This window comes from Lagenorhynchus albirostris, chromosome 8 (genome assembly GCF_949774975.1).
Source record: "Lagenorhynchus albirostris chromosome 8, mLagAlb1.1, whole genome shotgun sequence".
Lineage (NCBI taxonomy): Eukaryota > Metazoa > Chordata > Mammalia > Artiodactyla > Delphinidae > Lagenorhynchus > Lagenorhynchus albirostris.
Window position 1 is genome coordinate 88583080 of NC_083102.1, and position 20319 is coordinate 88603398.

Genomic DNA, 20319 nt, shown 5'->3' on the forward strand with positions numbered 1-20319 from the left:
AGAATAATAGTATAGCACCTACCATAGTAGGGGGATGGTTAGTATTAGATAACACACATAAAGCCACTTAGTCCAGTGCCTGGTGTATCAAAATTGTTCAATATTTTTTTAATTCTAAGGTGATAAAAAACCAGCTATATTATTCTAAAAATAAGCATAAAATGTATACCTCAAAGGCAGGCATTAACACTTCCTTTTCAAGAGATGAAGACAAGCTGCTTGGAGCCTAGTTTTAAAAGAAAATTAGAAGACAGTCCCAGGAGTTCCGAAGAAAAGGAGGATTTCCACAGAGAAAAGCAGGAGACTGAGTCCTGCAGCATTGCCTCGTGGTTCAGTCTGAGACTGCTGATCCCCACCTTTTTAATCAGTTTCCTTAAGGGGGCTGCCAGTGGAGCTCTTGTAACCACTAACACTCAGGCCAAGAAGCCTCTTAGCTTATCCCTGGGCAAGGATGCCTCAGCTCCCAGCTCTGCCCACCGATGGGTGGGTGCACAGCTCCCAGCTTGTGTACCCAACGCAGCTGGGCAGCCCAGGCTGGAGAGGAAAAAACCAAAGCTAATGCCACCTGTCTAATCTTGGAGCAGACGAAACTCCAGCAAACCCACCGTACAGAGAAGAGAATTCTTGAACTATGACACCTGGGGAATTGGCAACGCCAGGAGGCTGTCTCTGCCTTTGCTGCATGGTTTGCAGCTTCAACTGGACTACTTTCTCTAACAGGAGGGAGCTTTGGGAATGAACTCCAGAACCAATAGAATATGGTTCTACAGGGTTTGCAACAAAGCTGTTTTAAGATTATTGAACATATCTTAAGTTAGGGAATAATTTGTTATCATTGGAAGACAATCCTTCTGTCAAAAAAACAACCAATCAACCCATTCGTTCATCCAAGATTCTAACTGCATGAATACGTGATTAATATGCAAACACTTAGTGGGTCCCTACTACCTGCTAAGAGCAATACTAGGTGCTTTAAATGCGTACTTATTAATAACACACTTGTTCTATAACTTACAAATGTGTTTGTCTGAAAGTAACAGAAAACTTAACCACAGTGGTGGATATGAGATTTGTTTTCCTTCCATAACAAGAAGACCAGAGGCAGGCACGCAAGCAGTCCAGGGCTGGCACAGCTGCTACTCTCAGCAACCTTGGCTCTTCCTATCTTTCTGCTATTTCATCCAGTGTATGTTGGCTTTGTTCTCCCTTTGTTAACCTCATGATTACAACATGGCTGCTGTACCTCCAGGCTTTACCTCTAAGTTCCAGGCAGGAAGAAGAAGAGAAAAAGAAAGCAGGATGGGGTACAGGATAAAGGAGGCAGGCCAACCCAGTTTGTCCCTTTTTTGGTGGGGAAACCAAGACCCTCCTGGAAACCCTACCCAGGGGTCTTCTGCTTACTTCTCAATGGCCAGAACTGTGTCTTATGGCCACTGTTGCTTGGTGGTGACCAGGGGAAAAGGGATTCTGGATGGACATTAAGTCAGCAACCCAAAGCACAGTACCACACTTACACATTTAATTCATTTCAACATTTACCAAGAATCTACTATGTGCCAGGCTTTCTATTAGATGCTTTGGATACAAAGACGAATAAGACACATCTTTGTACCTCAAGAAGTTTACAGTCTGGATGGGAGACATTCATGCATACACCAAATAATGATAATTCAATAAGATCATTACTATAAAGTTTGTACAAGATGCAGTGGGGGCAGAGTGGAAGGAATCTCGGGTGTGAAGAAAAATATTTATTTTTAAATCTCCATTTCAATATATATTTTGAAAATTAGGCAGAAGGAACAAGGTCATGGCCCTTTCAAAAATACCTCCTAAGTCAGGTTGTTACCCTTTCAGATGAAGGGAAGCAGCCCAGGTGGGGAGCAAATACAATAGGTGTTGCTCCCTTAAAAGAAAATGTAATGCCATCCAAAGATATCGGAGAGCAGCTGCAGGCCCTTGGAACCTGGAGCCGGGTGGCTGCAACTGTGGCTTCTGCAGTGAGTTTAGGATTGTTTGGGGAGGGGGCACTGCAGCAGAAATCGTTAATGAAGTATTTAACACCTGTGCTGGAACTGACAGCTGCACAGAAAGTCAACAGCCAGCCCTCAGGAGCAGTGAACATAACCTAGAAGGAACCTTTCTCAGACTAGCAAAAGGTAATAACAGTTCAGGAAGTAACATGCCACGGCCTTTGTACGTAGACATTTTATTCTGCCCGCTTGGTGGTACTAAATGATATATTTTGCTCCCTACAAGGAGAAAGGAGATGGGTCAATTTGCTATTGACCAAACCTGTGCTTCTCAACCGTGGCTGTAAATTGAAACCACCAGAGGAACTTGCAAAAGCACAGAGATCTGGGTCCAACACCCTAAGAGTCTGATGTGATTGACCTGGGGTGTGGCCCAGGCATCAGGTTTTTAAAGCACCCCACCCAGTGATCTCTTGTGCTGCCAGGGTTGAGAACCGCTGCTTTTTTTTTTTTAATCAAAGTATAGTTGATGTACAATATTATAGGTTACAGGTGTCCAATATAGTGAATCACCATTTTTAAAGGTTATACTCTATTATAAAATATCAGCTACATTCCCCGTGTTGTACAATATCTCCTTGTAGCTTATTTAATACCTAATAGTTTCTACCTCTTAACTCCCTCCCCCTAAATCGCCCGCTCTTCCCTCTGCCCACTGGTAACCACTAGTTTCTTCTCTATATCTGTGAGTCTGCTTCTTTTTTGTTATATTCACTAGTTTGTTGTATTTTTTAGATTCCACACTAAGTGATATCATCCATTACGTGTCTTTCTCTGACTTATTTTACGGCTTTAAGACACAGTTTCCCACACTCCCCAGGTCTCTCCCTTGGAGTTTTGGATTCTGTGGGTCTGAGATGGGGCCAGGAATCTACAGATTTGCCAGATACCTTGGGTGACTGTTCTGGTCAGAACAGTGTTCTGACCCAGTTCTGGGTTCCCACTGTTCTGGGAACACTGGTTTATGAGTGCTTCTCACTGGGTGTTCAAGCCCCTGCATGAGAACATACCTAGGATGCTTCAAAAACGCAGATTCCTAGACTCTGCATCGGAATGCTGAATTGGATCACAAACTTCCCAGGTGATTCTGATGCATTCTGCCCTTGGAGAACCACTGACCTGAGTAAACAAGCACAGACTTTAATAAGATACCAAAGCATGTGCAGGAAGCCACCTGGACTTGGTTTGTGCCTGTCATCTTACCTGGTGGGTTCCAGGAGTCACCTTGCTCATGGCAGCGACTAGAGGAGGAAGGATAAATTAAATATTAGCTCTAGGACACCTCTGGAACCTGCAACTCTTTTACAACAAATCCTCCACCCTCATCCAGCTTAATAAAGTGAAACTGTGTTTGTCACAGATTGTGCAAAATTGGGGCTAATACAGAAACCACTGGTATTTGCTCCCTCCCTTTTAAAGAAAGTTCTAAAGCATGTGGTTGTACATTGTTTGGACCCGCACTGACCAACAGAGCTAGACTGTGAGCCAGAAATTAGTGCTGTGCCTTTAAATGTTCTAGTAGCCCCATCAAGAAGGTAAAACGAAACAGGTGAAATTCATTTTAATACAATTGAACTCCATATATCCAAACTATTATCGTTTCAACATATAATCAACATAAAAATGACTCGTGAGATACTATACATCCTTTTTTTCATAGTATCTCTTCGGACTCGTGTATTTTACACTTAAAGCTCATCTCCTTTTGGACCAGCCACAGTGCAGATACTCTGCGGTCACAGGTGCCCGTCGCTGGTGGCCTCTGTGCTGGACAGTGTGGCTGGGGCCCAGCATTCGCTCCCCTGCCGGTGCACCTTCTGTGCTGTGATGGGTGCAGATGGAGGAGGCTCAGAGGCAGAGCATCAGGACACAGAGACGCGCAGGACGGTCCCTGTGTGAATAATTAGATTTACTGGCATTTCTGCCTGCCCTTTCTCCACCTCCTGAAGTAGGCTCTCTGGGGCCCACTCCTTCCCACCCAACTCCCACACTCCCCGCCCCTCATGCTTGGAAATGGCCACCGTGACTGCAGCAGAGCTTCCTTGGAGACTCGAAGGACGTTAATCAGTTTCGCAGCTGGAGGCAAAGTGATCTAGTGCAGCAATTCTTCCATTAAGGGGCTTTCTCTTGGCCTTTCCATTAGGGAAGGACTTTTGCATAAAGTGAAATGTGCTTTGTCTCCACCAGGGCAGACAAAGGATGAAATTAAAAGAGCAATAACCTTGCTACCAGCTGGGCTACCAGGAGGGCAGCAGGGGAAGCAATTCTCTCTCCACCTCCATCTTGCTCATGGCTCTGAGAAGTGGCATCACCTTGCAGTCTTCCTGAGAGTAGAGTGATCAGCAGATGACTGTCAGTCCCACTGGATGGAAGTTTTCAGGTCCCCTGAGCAGCCCCCTATTTCCTGGCGAGGGAAGGATCTGAGGCCCTCGCCTGGGCCAGGTAATGCCAGTGAAAATCAAGGGATTCTCCTCATCGTCTTCCACCCACCCACCCACACCCCTACTATTCACTGCCCCCCAGGCATCTGCCTAACTCAGGAGTCTCCGCTGGAAGTCTTTACAAAACGCTTTATACTCCAGGTCCTCGTGAGAATGCTTGAGAAGGGAACAAGCAGTGCTATTTGAAAATTCCCACTCCAAATACACCACCACTGATGATGGTTCATACGTCGGGAGAGATACTTCCTCAGATAGAAGGGCATCATTGTTCTTAAGATTAGTGACGCCTGAATCAAAGAACAGGACCCAGGCTGATCACGGAAAAAGACTGACAAAATACAGGAAGATCTGCAGCTTCCTCAGTAAAGGATTGCATCCTTTACATATCTATAGCATGTTGCATTTATACATGTGGCTCTTCTTAAAAACAAATATTTGTCTATAACCCACCTAGCTCACCCTCATGATAATAACACACACAAGCAGAGCCCAGTTGAGTTAAGGGCTTGCAGTAGGTTTTTTTATGGTAGCTGTTTTTTTCCTCCTAGGCGCCCTTCCCTCCCACTCCCGTCCCCCACCTCCCACCTCTGAGCTGCTTTGGGGTGGAATAGGGCGAAAAGAGAGGAATTGAGGCTTTTATAAAACATTCAGCTTACACTGAAAAATAATTGGACCGTGGCATCATCTTTATAACTTGCCCTGGCCCAGTAGAGAGATGCTGCCTGTCTGGGCCCTCGGGGTGGGCTTGGGGGCATGTTCTCAGTGGCTGGTAGGGTCATTGGCACTCCCCGGACTTGGGAGGAATAAAGGTCCTGCTTCCCCCTGGAAACTTGGCCCCTGGAAATTGACTGCTCTCTTCCTACGAGCTGGGAGGCTGAATTCTTGTCGCTTGATTCCACTGCAGGCCCGAAAGCAACCGAGGGCTGCAAATCAGCACAGGTTGGATCATTATTCGCCCGTGACTCCAGCTGTAGCGGCGGGGGCGGGTGCCGGCCCGGAGGTGGCGTGCCCTCCCCAGGGAGCCTGACATTTCAGGAAACTGGGCCAGCTCCCTCGCAGCCTTTTTTCTCTCCGCACCGGTGGCACAATAAAGGATGAATGGGGCAGGAAGCCTGCTCATCGTTCTCCACCCCGAAGCTCTGTGTCCGTGAGCAAAACATTGCCGCCAAGGGGCTGCAAAGAGAGAAACCTGGGGTGACGGTAAAGGAATATTCCCTGCGGGGACGCTCGAGAGCTTGTCTGACAAGCATTTGTTCACAGAATTGATCTGATTACTCAGGACTTTTCTTAGCCAGTATTGGAGCAGAGAGGGGCTGCCGTTGCTTTTCATCCTATTTAATTTCTGTTTTCCAAGAACGAATATCAAGGGAGCAGCTTTGATTAAACAAGCCTTTAAAAAGGGAAGAGAATGCCAGGTTTTACAGAAAGCTTTGCTGAGTCGCTGGCAAATGGCCACATGACATAATATTTTTAGTCTATGGATATTATCTCCTTTCTAAGTACCAAACTGCTATTCCCATTAACAGAAGCTCGTAGGTTCAGGGATAAAGGAAATTAGCCTGGCTCTAAAAGAAAAAATAAATCGGGATTCCAGGAAATCAGCCTCTTAATAAAAATTTAAAAGAAATTCCCCGTGTTCTAATCCTACAGCTCTCTCCCCTTTCTGTCTGCTGCTGTTGCTTTTTTCTTGCTTGCTGAGACTGGAGGACGATTTCATACCCAAGCCCAGCATTACCAAATTGAAACAGACTTTTTATAAAGGTTGGCAACGTTTTTGTTGTTGTTGCCTTTTTAAGATCCTTTAAGGTGGGAATGGGGGTCTCAGATGGGAAATACGCGAGAAGAAAGCCCCAATATTGAACATTTAACAAATATTTATTGAGCACCTAGTATGTGTTAGGCATAGGGATAGAGCAGTGAATAAAATGAAGCCCCTTCCCTCATGGATCTCACATTCTAACTGGACAGTAGTAGTTAACATACATGGACAGCTTCCCTCTGCTAGGCACTGTTCTAGAACTTTACGTGATCTCCCCATGGGGCATGCCTTATTATTATTCCTCTTTGTTGCACAAGCTCTCATAAAATGGTAGAACCAGGATTCAGATTCAGCAGTCTGGCTCCAGCCTGGATCCAGAGCCACTTCACGACTCAACTGCCCCAATGTGTGACTCATGTTCCGGATGGGTCTAAGAGGCTGCCTTCTCTGTTGCCCTAATATCCTATATTTATCCCTTGTGGAGCACCTGTCCCACATCTTCTCTGTATCTTCCTTCGATTGACCATCATCTTTGGCAGAGCAGGGCTGTCTGTCATCTCCATATCCCAAGACCTTGCACTGTTTGGGAAACAACCAGCTCCTATCTCCTATCTCCTAGAGCATTTTAAAACACATGTGGAAAGGCATCCCGATTCAGGTGCATATAGTAAATGCCTTGCCGGGGTCTCTGAACTCTGCCATTCCAGCACATCCAGCTTGAGCCTCTGACATGTGGATATGTGAGGATTCTCTGCAGGAAAGGCTCTGCTCACAGAGCCAGGACAGCTCCACACGCTGCCAGCTGCAGGCCCGGGCAGTGAGCTGGAGAGTTGGTGGGGGGCTTGGGATTTAAACATCACACCTCTGAGTGCTGTCAAGGTGCTTATACAATTTGGAGGGCGGGGTAGCTGGGAGAAGGGCACTTCTTGGCATTGGCCAAATATTTCCTCTTAAAAATGGGTTGGAAGCACCTAAGTAACCAGCAAGAAAGACTTAGTAAAATAAGCCCTTACAGTAGAAGGCCATATCATCATTAACCAACCAGTCTATAAAATGAGACAAGAATATGGGCCAATGCTCAAGCTATAAATAAAAAGAACAAAATATTATAATTGTGGTTAGAACATCATCTCAATTTTTTGGAGGACGTATGTTTGCATAGAAAAGAACAGAAGACTTCATGAAAACGATGAGATTTTACAGGTGATTAATATTTTCTTTTTTAGACTTTTCGGTCCCAGTTTTTTGGTTAAAAATATGTTCATTACAATTAGAAAAATGTTATTAAATAATAAACGGACAGTAAACACTTTAAAAAATCGTTTAAAAATCTTTCATTGGCCCCAAAGGAGAGCTTTCATCTATTTTCTGTGCGTTCTCTCTCCTCTACGGGGAGCTCAGCTGCGATCACAACACAGCAAATCACTGGGTTGGAAAGCTCGGCTGACGTTTCCTTTGATTCTAGACTTCAGGGGCTGTGGCTCTGGTTGCATAACCTCCACTTATGATCTGATCCAGAGATCATCCCTCACCCTAGTGGGAAATAATGAAACCTTCTGCCCTTAAAGCCCTTTGGAACAGATGGCTATAAATACGTAAGCCTCACGTGTTGCCGCGCAGCCCTTCACGTTTTCCAGTGTGCCTTCCGATCTAATCCTTACCATAATGCGGACGAGCTGTTGGTGGACTCAGCCCTAAGTTACAGGCAAGGAAGGGACTTGTCCCAGGTCCTGAGGTGAGAACCAGAGCTTGGACTCAGCTCTTCTGATCCAGGGTCTTCCCCTGCTTCTTGACTCCACGATGGGAACAAGGAAGCTATTCTGACAAGCGCCCGTGGACGGACAGGGGTGGGCCTCCTATGGGCTGGCCCTCAGTGGGATGTGCAAAGAAGCCTGTGTCCTTATCAGAGCAACTGGTGCTGGGCAAGGGGTCCTCAAGACAGCTGGGCTGAGCACTGGGAACCAAGGAGGACAGACCCTCAACTCCCCAGGATGTGCAAAGGCTTGACCAGAGGCCATAGCCCTGAGATGGGATGTTAAAAAACGCGTCTACATCCCAAACCAGCTTCCAACTTGGACTCTAGTACCTGCTAAGGTTCATTCTCTCTAACACTTGTCTCTTTCCTTTTCCCTGCCATCATTGTAATGAATAATGCTTTGTGAACATTTTCACACCGCACCGTATCCTGAGTTCTTTTAAGGAAAGAGACCAGATCGTATTTGCTTTAGTACTGTCCTATTTCCTAATGCATGGGAGCTGCGTTGAAAGAGTGTTGGTTAAAGCCAAGACACCAAATCAAAGCCAGAAGTTGTCCTGGGAAGCAGAAGTGAGAATACAGTGATGGGGATAAGTATGCTGGACTCAGAAGCAGGGAGCTGTTTATGTGTATTTTCTGTAATTGAAGCAGGATCCAGTGACCAGCTTCTCAGGGTGTAGCCGATCAGGGTCAGAGGCTCAGACCAACTGATCCAGAGCCTTCTTGAATCAAGAACCATTAAGCCTGAGAACTGCCCATTTGGGCCTCATCCTGATACATCAAAAATGTTGCGCGAGGGTTTCCCTGGTAGCGCAGTGGTTGAGAATCTGCCTGCCAATGCAGGGGACACGGGTTCGAGCCCTGGTCTGGGAAGATCCCACATGCCGCGGAGCAACTAGGCCCGTGAGCCACAACTACTGAGCCTGTGTGTCTGGAGCTTGTGCTCCACAACAAGAGAGGCTGCGACAGTGAGAGGCCCACGCACCGCGATGAAGAGTGACCCCCGCTCGCCGCAACTAGAGAAAGCCCACACACAGAAACGAAGACCCAACACAGCCAAAAATAAATAAATAAATAAATAGCATGCCCTTTAAAAAAAAAAAAGAAAAAGTTGCACGGGCCAAGAATATAAAATGGGAAGTGAACAAACTCATCTCTTGGGGAAAGCTACGTAGGTGTGCTCAGTAATATATTTTTCCTTGTTTTTTAGTATTTCCTGATTTCCCCTTCAAAGAGTTTCAGAATGTCTGCTAATGGGACCCTCTTCTCCACAACAGAATTTGACTTTGAAGCAGGACACAGCAGGTAGCCTTTGCCAATGACTTTGCTTGAAGTACCTTTTATCTGAGTGTCTAAGGAACAGGCCTAGTGTAGACTGAGGGCAGCTGCGGAGGCCCTGAGTGGTCTGTTGCCTTGCTGCTAGGTTCAGAGGGTAGTGAGCTCCAAAGAGGGATCAGGAGTAAGGCCATTATCTGAAGGCCTCCTTCCCACCCAAAATCTACATCTCTGGATCACAAGAGCGAAGGTGTGGGATGGGGCCCCTGAAGCATCCGGAGGACTGCCTCAGATGCCCTTCTGGCTCTGGAGAGGCAGCTGTCAGAGCTGTTCGCCGACATCAGAGCAGAATGGTGGAGGTGAGCAGGCCTCTGGGGAAAGAGATGAGGAGTAGCCAGGGCTTGAGGGTGAAAACACACAGGCCTTGGGGTCCACACAGGTTTGGCTCTGGGATCTGCAGCAGGTGTGAGAAGCAGGGCTAGTTATCTAATCCATGGCAGCCTCAGTTTCCTTACGTGGGTGGATGAGGCACTTTGCCAAGATAACGGGAGCGAGGATGGAGAAAGGGTGTGCAACGTGGCGGGCGGGAGATGGCAGCCGTCAGTAATAACTATAGGATGAGAAATGGAGGGGTGGGGTTTTAGAGATGAGGAAAGAAGGGTAGACCTAGCAGATCTGACTCTGCAGGGGGATATGGAGGGGGGTGGCCAGAAAGGGGACGGACACTTTCCTCCCTCCCTCCCCCTACCCCATTTGCAGTCATGTCAGCAAAGCTTGACTCCCTGACTTGGGCTGTTTCCTGACAGGTACCATCTCATCGTGGAAGTGAGAGATAGCCAAGGGCTCAGAGCCTCCATGGAGCTGCAGGTGAACATTGTGAATATCAATGATGAGATCCCTCGCTTTACCAGGTAGGCCTGAGGGCTTGGGAGGGGGTCTCCGTGGGCCGGGGGGTACCATGTCTCTTAAGTGGCTGAGCTGCCTCAGACACACTTCATGCAAGGCAGAGGGCTGCCCTTTGCTCTGGCCTGGAGGAGAGGTAAGAGGCTCATTTACCTGGACCTCCAGACTTAACATCTTCCACCTCTGTTCCCCCCGTCTCCACACCCCACAGACGTGTGCACCATGGGATTCTGGGTATGGTGGGGAAGGGGTGGAGGCCAGACACCACGCCCCTGGTGCAAGGCTTGCCACTGGGCACATGCAGAAGGCAGAAGGCGGGTACTCGTAGGATAGGAGGCTCACCACTAATAATGGCAGAATCCTAGAGCACGTCATCAGTCCAGGCTCCATAAAGCCCACTGTCAGGAGGTCATCCTCTCTGACTGAGGAAAGGGCTGTCTCGATGGTGCCTAAGGGGCCTGCCCACTGCTGGGTGCTCTAAGTTTCCTCCTGTTGTGGTGGATTCAGAAAGGAGATCTGCCTTGTCTGGCAGCTCCTCCATCCAACAGACGTGAGGAAGGTAAGTGAATCTGGTAGAGGCAGCCTGTGGGAATGTGCCCGGCACCAGCCCAGGCACAAAGGCGAGACCAGAGCCTGTCACAGACAAGGATTTAGGAGGCGGAGATGGGATTCTGAGCTGGCATGTGACCTTGCAAACAGCCTGGTTACTGGTTACAAGACTCCACCCCCCACCGTATCCCACAGTTGCTGAGCCAGGCTCAGGAACCAGCCACAAGAAAACTGGCAAACTCCCCTGCCTGGGTTCACTGCATTCACGGAATACATTCAGCTCGGGAGACTCCACCAACCAAAAGCCACTGGGCCCCAGACCTATGTAGAATGCTTGCAAAAGTATTCCGAGATTGAGGTATTAAAGCAACTCCACTCACAGGCTAACCAAGTGCCTTTTGGCAAAACGCACCACAGTTGTGAAACTTCTGGACGTTATCACAGTCTACAGCCCAGTTACTGAGTGTCAACATGGAGGGAGCAGCAGCAGAGGCACTCCCACAAAATGCTTGTTGCCGGGTTAAGCTCAGCAGGACGGTGCAGTGCATTTCTGCTGACGGGCTCTTCCAGGAACACAGTACAGGCAGTTTATAAATAATTGTGACATCCCAGCCTGGATTCGGACTCAAGTATTGGCCAACACAGCAATGCGGATTCATCAGTGATCCCCCAGAGGAAGGCGATGGCAGTGGGGCTAGAGCTGACACGTTCTGCGATGGCCTCTCCACACCCCCAGTCTGTGAGGTGGGAAAGCAGACTAATGGGCCTGCAAAGGGGAAAATAATCAGTTCGCCCAAGGGGCAGAACGTGTAGGCCATCTGGTTTGGACTACATCTTCCAAAATAAAGCAATTGGCCTCAGCAGAAGGAGAACATGACCTTGGCTGTTTGTTGGGGTCCCCCAGAGATTGCTCTGGAACTCTGGTTCTCATTTTTGGTTTGAGAGATGAACCTGTTAGGCTCCATCCCAGACAAGGAAGCATGACCTCTGTGACTGTCTAACCATTTTTAAAAAAAACAGTCGACTTAATTTCAAACAGTGTTCCCTGGATGTTGGTAAGGATGGGTCTGGGAGAGCCTGTGATCTAGAAGGATGTGAGGCAGGATTTGGGGCAGGATGGCTGCCCTACTTTGCCAGGGCTGCTCAATTAGAGCCAAGCTAGTCACTCAGCCATCCTCACTTTCAACAAGTTTGCTCAGTTTCAAACTAGGTACTAACTTTGAGGGTTTCCTGGTTCCCTTGAACCATCATCCTTCTTTTCTCCCAAATCAGTGCTAGGACTAACCATAAGTTATTTAATTCAGGATGAACAAAATTAAATCCTCAAATGGACTCAAGCAGACCGAGTTTGAGTGTGAAGTTAGAAATGCAAAATGTGGAAACAACTCTTCTATCTCTACTATTTGTTAAGGTCCTGCAATGAAATACAACCAAAGCAAGTACTATTTCTGCTGTTGAAAATGCCTCACCATTTTTCTCCCGGGTGGTGACAAATGCTGAACGTTTCATGTTCTCCTGATGTGCACTCCAGGATGCTGCCATTATGAAAGTCGGGCAGTTTACTATAAGAGTACCCGACTTACATTCACCCTCTACCTCGCAAACAGTGCTCGCTATTCTTGCAAAGAACTTTGTTTTAGAGTCAGGCAGGTGGGTCTTTCTCCCCTTCTGCCCATTTCTTTTGCATTCATTCACAGTCCTTTTCAACCTGGCGCGAGGCAGTGTAGACACACTTTATGGACTTACAGAAGCCATCCCAGGTCATCCTGGATTCACACCCTTTCCCCTGAGTGTGGCCCTGGGTCCAGGCTCTGGTGAGCCAGTGTCACAGGGAGAAGAGTGTGGGAATTAGTGATATCAGAGCTTTCCCCTGTCGGGGGGGCTGCAGGGGTCCTGGCTTCACTGCATTTGAACAGATTTCTACTGTGGTTTGAGGATAACACTTCTAAGTTAAGTGATATTTTATACATGCTTGGGTCTTGGATCCCCAAACCAAATACACCACAGATTTTATCTGCTGCCAGGCTCAATATCAAGTCAGCCAAGGACAGGATGTTGTACCCGGGGAGTTGTGTCTTCACCAACAGCCTGATCAGTCCTCTTCACGAGGACCTGATTTCCCGGAGCGCCCAGCGTGGACTGGAGGAGCCCGCAGATGAGGGTCCTAAACAGCTGCACTCCTGACATTTGCAGCGGGATACTTCCTGCGGTGGGGCTGTCCTGGGCATCGTAGGCTGTTTAGCAGCATCCCTGGCCTCGACTCACTACACGCCGATAGCAGCCTGCTCCTCTAGTTGTGACAAACAACATAATCATCTGCAGCTGAGAACCACTGTCTTCGAAGGGAAGGAGGAGGGTGAGAGGGAGGGGATTTCTCTCCCAAGGTGTCCTCTGTCTGTCCTATGAGAGGCTGGGAGCCTCTGGCTGTCACCTCTGGTGACTCCTCATAATAGTCCTTCTCAAACTTTAAAGTGCTACCCCACCGCCGACCCCGCACATCTGGTGAAACTCTGGCTCCTGATTCAGTGGTCTGGAGTGGCCGGAGGACCCAGCATGCTCAGGAAGGCAGTTAGGAAGGCGGGGACCACCCCTGGGGTAGCAAAGGCGAGGCTGTGAAGGTTGCACGGTGTCTTAGTGATCTCTGTTGGAAATTAACGGAAGCCCCTCAATGCAGCCAAAGGAAAAAATCCAATACGTGAGAAACAGGGTCTCTCACACAGTGGAATAAGGGCTTAGTCCAGCCTGGGGAGCCAGGGCCATCCCCCTCTCTCCTCTGGCTCTGCTTTTGGTTCCTGCCACCCCGCCTCCTCGGCTGCCTCCCACTTTGTCCATCCCTGGACCCACTGGTGGGCGGCACGGATTCCCTGACAACGGTGTGTGCCAGGTAAGTAAATGGACAAACGGCAGCTTCTGCAGGACCCCTGGTAGTGAGAGGTCCAGAACACTGAGGTGGCTTCTTGGCCTGAACAAGATTACTGTCCCCCATCAATGGAGCGAGCCTACAGGAGGTCGCCCCAGGAGTGGGGGCCGGCCCAGGATCCCGAGAGCAGCCTGGCTGGGCAGGCCCTGGTTCCAGCTGTTCTCAGCCTGCCTCTGACTCCCCTGGAGGTCCCCGCCCCTTTCTCCTCCCTCTGGCCCTACAGATGATGGGACAGAACCGCAGAGACCTTCTGAGCTCATGAAATGAACGCAATCCTTTAGATCCGAGGTAGAGTATTCATTCCCCTCTTAAAGACAATCCCACATGGGAAAACCCAAATTTAAGAAACTGGTAAATTAAAGATGACTATTTGTCCCACTGAAGTGATTTTCCCTCCACAAAAGGACTTCCTGCAGAGTTATTTTAAACAATAAGCTTCCTTTGGTACATTCAAAATTATTTAGTTTACGCAGGTTGTGCAGTTAAAACCTCAAACATATCTGTCTGGTTTCGGGCCTTTTCCAAGGCAGCAGAGGTCTGAGGATGGTGCGTAAGTTAGCAGTTTGGGCTTACTTTGTAAGAAGTCATCCTTGGAGGGCAGCACGCTGACCTTAGCTTCTGCCAGTGGGGCTCATTTCTCCCTTCAGAGAGCTGACCTCACGGTTAACGCAACTTGGAAAGGCATACACGTTCTGTGTGTAAATTCTGCCTCCTCAGAACAAAAAAAAAAGGGGGGGGGGAAGAAATAAAAAGTGAGCAGAGGCCCTGGGATAGAGAAGGTTCACAATGTAATCAGCTTCTGGGGGCAGCCATGGTGTGGGCATCAGGAAGTTATAGTTTTGGATATTGTGTCCAGAGGGATTTTTAAAAGAATTCAGGAAAATTCTGCACACGAACTGGGAGAAGAGAAGACAGCTGGACAGGCCGACTATCCTTATTTTAAAAGATGTTAATGCCAAGGCTGACCTGAAATGGCATCAGGCCTGCGTGGAGTCAGGGACCATGGCTGGTATAAATCGTTGCCATCGCAGCATGGCAACTTCTTTGCATCCACAGGGATGTGATCTGTGGCAACACAAAAGCCAGTCACCCCCTCCTTTCAGCTGCTGAGCTCTCCCTCCCCAACACATTGATGCAACTCCAACAGCTCAGCGCTATATTTAGCACGAACTAAAATACCCACCTCCCAGACTCTACCCTCCTGTGCCCCTGAAATGAGCTGTGTCTGCTGTATTTCTGTTCCAGCCCAACGCACGTGTACACGATTCCCGAGGAGCTGGGTCCAGGAGCAATTGTGGCCAATATCACAGCTGAGGACCCTGATGATAAAGGTTTTACCAGCTTCCTCTTCTACAGCATCACTACTGTCAACAGCTATTTCATGATCAATCAGTGTAAGTCACACACACACACACACACACACACACACACACACACACACACACACACACACATACACACACATCCTTATGTGCATCCTTTAATTCAGCCATTTGGATTGTTTTACAAATATTTTCTCTGTCTTCTGGTCTGGGGCATGCCTTTCCATCTAGACTATCGTAAGTTATCGGGGTAACAGGTGTATTTTTTCTTTTGGCCGCACCTCGTGGCTTTGGAGATCTTAGTTCCCTGACCAAGGATTGAACCCAGGCCCCGGCAGCGAAAGCATGCAGTCCTAACCACTGGACCACCAGGGAATTCCCTGTAATAGGTGCATTAAAAGCAGCTGGCATAAGGTTTGGGGACATTGAACAGGGCCCTGTGTCGACAGCTGTATTATCAGCTGCATCACCACTCCACCTTTGAGGCAGGTGGCCATCTAAGGATGGATGAGTTTACTATCCTGAGGGTACCTTGAAGTCTCCTGAACAGAGGATTCAGACCAGCACTGTCCAGAAGAAATACAGTGGAAGCCACACATGTAATTTTAAAGTGGCCACAAAAAGTAGAAACAGGTGAAATTAATCTTAATAAGGCATTTTATTTAGCCCAATATATCCAAAATCTTATCACTTTAACTTGTAATCAAGATTTTAAAGTTACTCATGAGATATTAATTCTTTGAAATCCGTTGTGTGTTATACTTACCGCATCTCAATTTGGCCTAGCCACATTTCAAGTGCTAAGGAGCCACACGTGGCTAGTGGTTACCATATTGGATTGCATCGATCTATTGATACATCCATCTGCTGGATTCCTGGGAGATTTTCCCATCTAAGTATCTTGGTGCAGAGAAGGAGAGTTTCTCCCTCTTAATGACCATCTTTTAGTCCATACCAGGCAGGATGCTGCGTGATCCACATGCATTCTATCTTAAGTACCCAGCAGAGCAATCCAATGAACTACCATAATCCACATTTTACAGATGAGGAAACTGAGGCTTGGAGAGAAACTCGGACAGGTTAAGTGACTCATCCAAGGTCTCACAGCTTGTAGGTTGTGAAGCAGCGATACAAATCAAAGCTGCCCGACTCCAAAGGCTGCGCTCTTCCCTACTCCTAGACTATACCACCTCATAAATCCCTGTCACATTACCCAAAAGGACTTCACTTTACATAATGATTTTGTGGAGGCCAGCACTGGACAATCCCAAAAAGACAATGTGTTACTCATCCCATAGGCTTTAGGGCAAAGTCTACCTGTGCCCAGGAGAGGCGGGCAAAGGCGGTGCTGTCTGTCATTGAGGACCTCACTCCAGTGATCATGGCAGGATGGACAACTGTGGTTTAGAATTCTGTTCATTCGAGTATTGCAAATCGAACTTTTAACAAATACAGTGGGTTTTTTGGTAGTATATTCATTAAGACTCTTTGGTTGCAAGTAACAGAAACTAAGGCCAGCCAAACCAAGCAAGAGAAAAAAAAAAGTAGGGGACACCTATCACCAGGATACTGCATATCTCATGAGAAAGAGTAAACAGTCGGGGCACAGGAAGGATGGGAAGCAGTGCTGCTCCAGTGACCTCAGCAGCTAGAGTTCTGGCATCTTATCTGTAGCTCCACTAGGAACCTGACTTGTGTCTCCCAGTTACAAATTCTCCAGAAAGAGAACTCAGGGGTTGGAGTCAGCTGTCTATCAGTCCAATGAATGACGGGTAAGGACAGCTGCCAGGGGGCCTAACCCTGAGGCATGAGGTGCAAAATTCTAGAAGGATCAGGCCAGACACCCCAGTCAATGTCCAAGACAGGAACTTACATGAGGTTTTTCTTTTTAATGTACTTGTATAAAGAATATTCTCTTTGTAAGCCAGTCCTCACATCAGAATGTTCTTTTCAAATGTACTCCAAGTCTCCACCTACCTTTGACTCTTCATTTCTCTCCAAAGAGCCATATTCTGACCTTTGCTTTCTAACAGTGACTGGGACCATCCAAGTGGCGCTCAGGATAGACCGAGATGCAGGTGAATTAAGACAAAATCCCGCCATATCTCTGGAGGTTCTGGTGAAGGATAGACCCTCTGGGGGTCAGGAGAATCGCAAGCAGATAACCTTCATTGTGGAAGACATTAATGACAACCCCTCGACATGCACCAAGTTCACCTTCAGGTATTTGCCTTCTGAGACACATGTGGCCATGTCACCTCTTTGGGGGTGCTTGGTTTTTCTGGTATAGTCTGGCGGGGACTGAAGGATTGTGGGCACCTGCGATACAGCTCAATAAAATAAGTAGATTTGAACTGTCCCCTTAGGTGACAGATTTTCCTTCCTCATCCTTTTTCTTCCCTCTCTTCCATTTTCTTTCCTCTTTGTAATCTCCCTTCTCCACTTTCTTACTCTGTTAAAAAATATTTTTATTTTGCTCTCTTCTACAACACGTTCATCTCCGTTGGTGACAAGTCCACAGGACTTGTCAGGCGCTCTCTGGACTGTACCTTTTCTTTATTTATTGCCACCCATGGCAAGATGGTGCTGTTGGTTAGCAGTTATAGTAGATACTTGAGACTTAGGATCGGTAACTAGGTGCTCCCAGAGAAGTGCGCCACCAGTAATACGAATAAATGAAACCAAGTATTTACTTAAAACAAAACAAAGCATCTAATTCACTTTACACAACTTAACTGCCTGTGAAGAAAAGGCAATGGAGGGGGTGGAAAAGGCAGATACAAGTTCTTTTGGATATTTTGACCTGTTCTTTGTCTCACAATCTACTCACCGTTATTTTAAAATAAAGTCCCTTGGAGGAGGAACCAAGATGGCGGAATAGAAGGACGTGCTCTCACTCCCTCTTGTGAGAACACCAGAATCACAACTAGCTGCTGGACAATCACTGACAGGAAGACACTGGAACTCACCAAAAAAAGATACCCCACATCCAAAGACAAAGGAGAAGCCACAATGAGATGGTAGGAGGGGTGCAATCACAATAAAATCAAATCCCATAACTGCTGGGTGGGTGACTCACAGACTGGAGAACACTTATACCACAGAAGTCCACCCACTGGAGTGAAGGTTCTGAGCCCCACGTCAGGCTTCCCAACCTGGGGGTCTGGCAACAGGAGGAGGAATTCCTAGAGAATCAGACTTGGAAGGCTAGCGGGATTTGATTGCAGGACTTCGACAGGACTGGGGGAAACAGAGACTCCACTCTTGGAGGGCACACACAAAGTAGTGTGCACATCGGGACCCAGGGGAAGGAGCAGTGACCCCATAGGAGACTGAACCAGACCTACCTGCTAGTGTTGGAGGCTCGCCTGCAGAGGCGGGGGAGTGGCTGTGGCTCACCGTGGGGACAAGGACACTGGCAGCAGAAGTTCTGGGAAGTACTCCTGGGCATGAGCCCTCCCAGAGTCTGCCATTAGCACCACAAAAGAGCCCAGGTAAGCTCCAGTGTTGGGTTGCCTCAGGCCAAACAACCAACAGGGAGGGAACCCAGCCCCACCCATCAGCAGTCAAGTGGATTAAAGTTTTACTGAGCTCTGCCCACCAGAGCAAGAGTCAGCTCTACCCACCACCAGTCACTCCCATCAGGAAACTTGCACAAGCCTCTTAGAAAGCCTCATCCACCAGAGGGAAGACAGCAGAAGCAAGAAGAACTACAATCCTGCAGCCTGTGGAACAAAAACCACATTCACAGAAAGATAGACAAGATGAAAAGGCAGAGGGCTATGTACAAGATGAAGGAACAAGATAAAACCCCAGAAAAACACCTAATGAAGTGGAGATAGGCAACCTTCCAGAGAAAGAATTCAGAATAATGATAGTGAAGATGATCCAGGACCTCGGAAAAAGAATGGAGGCAAGGTCGAGAAGATGCAAGAAATGTTTAACAAAGACCTAGAAGAATTAAAGAACAAACAAACAGAGATGAACAATACAATAACTGAAATGAAAACTACACTAGAAGGAATCAATAGCAGAATAACTGAGGCAGAAGAATGGATAAGTGACCTGGAAGACAGAATGGTGGAATTCACTGCTGCGGAAGAGAATAAAGAAAAAAGAATGAAAAGACATGAAGACAGCCTAAGAGGCCTCTGGGACAACATTAAACGCAACAACATTCACATTATAGGGGTCCCAGAAGGAGAAGAGAGAGAGAAATGACCCGAGAAAATATTTGAAGAGATTATAGTTGAAAACTTCCCTAACCTGGGAAAGGAAATAGCCACCCAAGTCCAGGAAGCACAGAGAGTCCCATACAGGATAAACCCAAGGAGAAACATGCTGAAACACACATAGTAATCAAATTGGCAAAAACTAAGGACAAAGAAAAATTACTAAAAGCAGCAAGGGAAAAACGACAAATAACATACAAGGGAACTCCCATAAGGTTAACAGCTGATTTCTCAGCAGAAACTCTACAAGCCAGAAGGGAGTGGCATGATATACTTAAAGTGATGAAAGGGAAGAACCTACAACCAAGATTACTCTACCTGGCAAGGATCTCATTCAGATTCAATGGAGAAGTCAAAAGCTTTACAGACAAGCAAAAGCTAAGAGAATTCAGCACCACCAAACCAGCTCTACAACAAATGCTAAAGGAACTTCTCTAAGCGGGAAACACAAGAGAAGAAAAGGACCTACAAAAACAAACCCAAAACAATTAAGAAAATGGTCATAGGAACATACATATCGATAATTACCTTAAACGTGAATGGATTAAATGCTCCAACCAAAAGAAACAGGCTTGCTGAATGGATACAAAAACAAGACCCATCTGTATGCTGTCTGCAAGAGACCCACTTCAGATCTAGGGACACATACAGACTGAAAGTGAGGGGATAGAAAAAGATATTCCATGCAAAAGGAAATCAAAAGAAAGCTGGAGTACCAATACTCATATCAGATAAAATAGACTTTAAAATAAAGAATGTTACAAGAGACAAGGAAGGACACTACATAATGATCAAGGGATCAATCCAAGAAGAAGATATAACAATTATACATATATATGCACCCAACATAGGAGCACCTCAATACATAAGGCAACTGCTAACAGCTATAAAAGAGGAAATCAACAGTAATACAATAATAGTGGGGGACTTTAACACCTCACTTACACCAATGAACAGATCATCCAAAATGAAAATAAATAAGGAACAGAAGCTTTAAATTACAAAATAGACCAGATAGATTTAATTGATACTTATAGGACATTCCATCCAAAAACAGAAGATTACACATTCTTCTCAAGTACGCACTGAACATTCTCCAGGATAGATCACATCTTGGGTCACAAAGCAA

General features: G+C 47.0%; 1 protein-coding gene across 1 annotated transcript in view; it reads left to right on the plus strand.

The window, feature by feature from the left end:
* CDHR3 (cadherin related family member 3) overlaps positions 1 to 20319 on the plus strand; it is a 151800-nt gene that overhangs the window by 104920 nt on the left and 26561 nt on the right. The window contains exons 5-8 of the mRNA XM_060156187.1: positions 9200 to 9294; positions 10071 to 10175; positions 14882 to 15030; positions 16992 to 17181. Of these exons, the coding sequence (XP_060012170.1) occupies positions 9200 to 9294; positions 10071 to 10175; positions 14882 to 15030; positions 16992 to 17181 (539 nt within the window). The remainder of the gene's footprint in view (positions 1 to 9199; positions 9295 to 10070; positions 10176 to 14881; positions 15031 to 16991; positions 17182 to 20319) is intronic.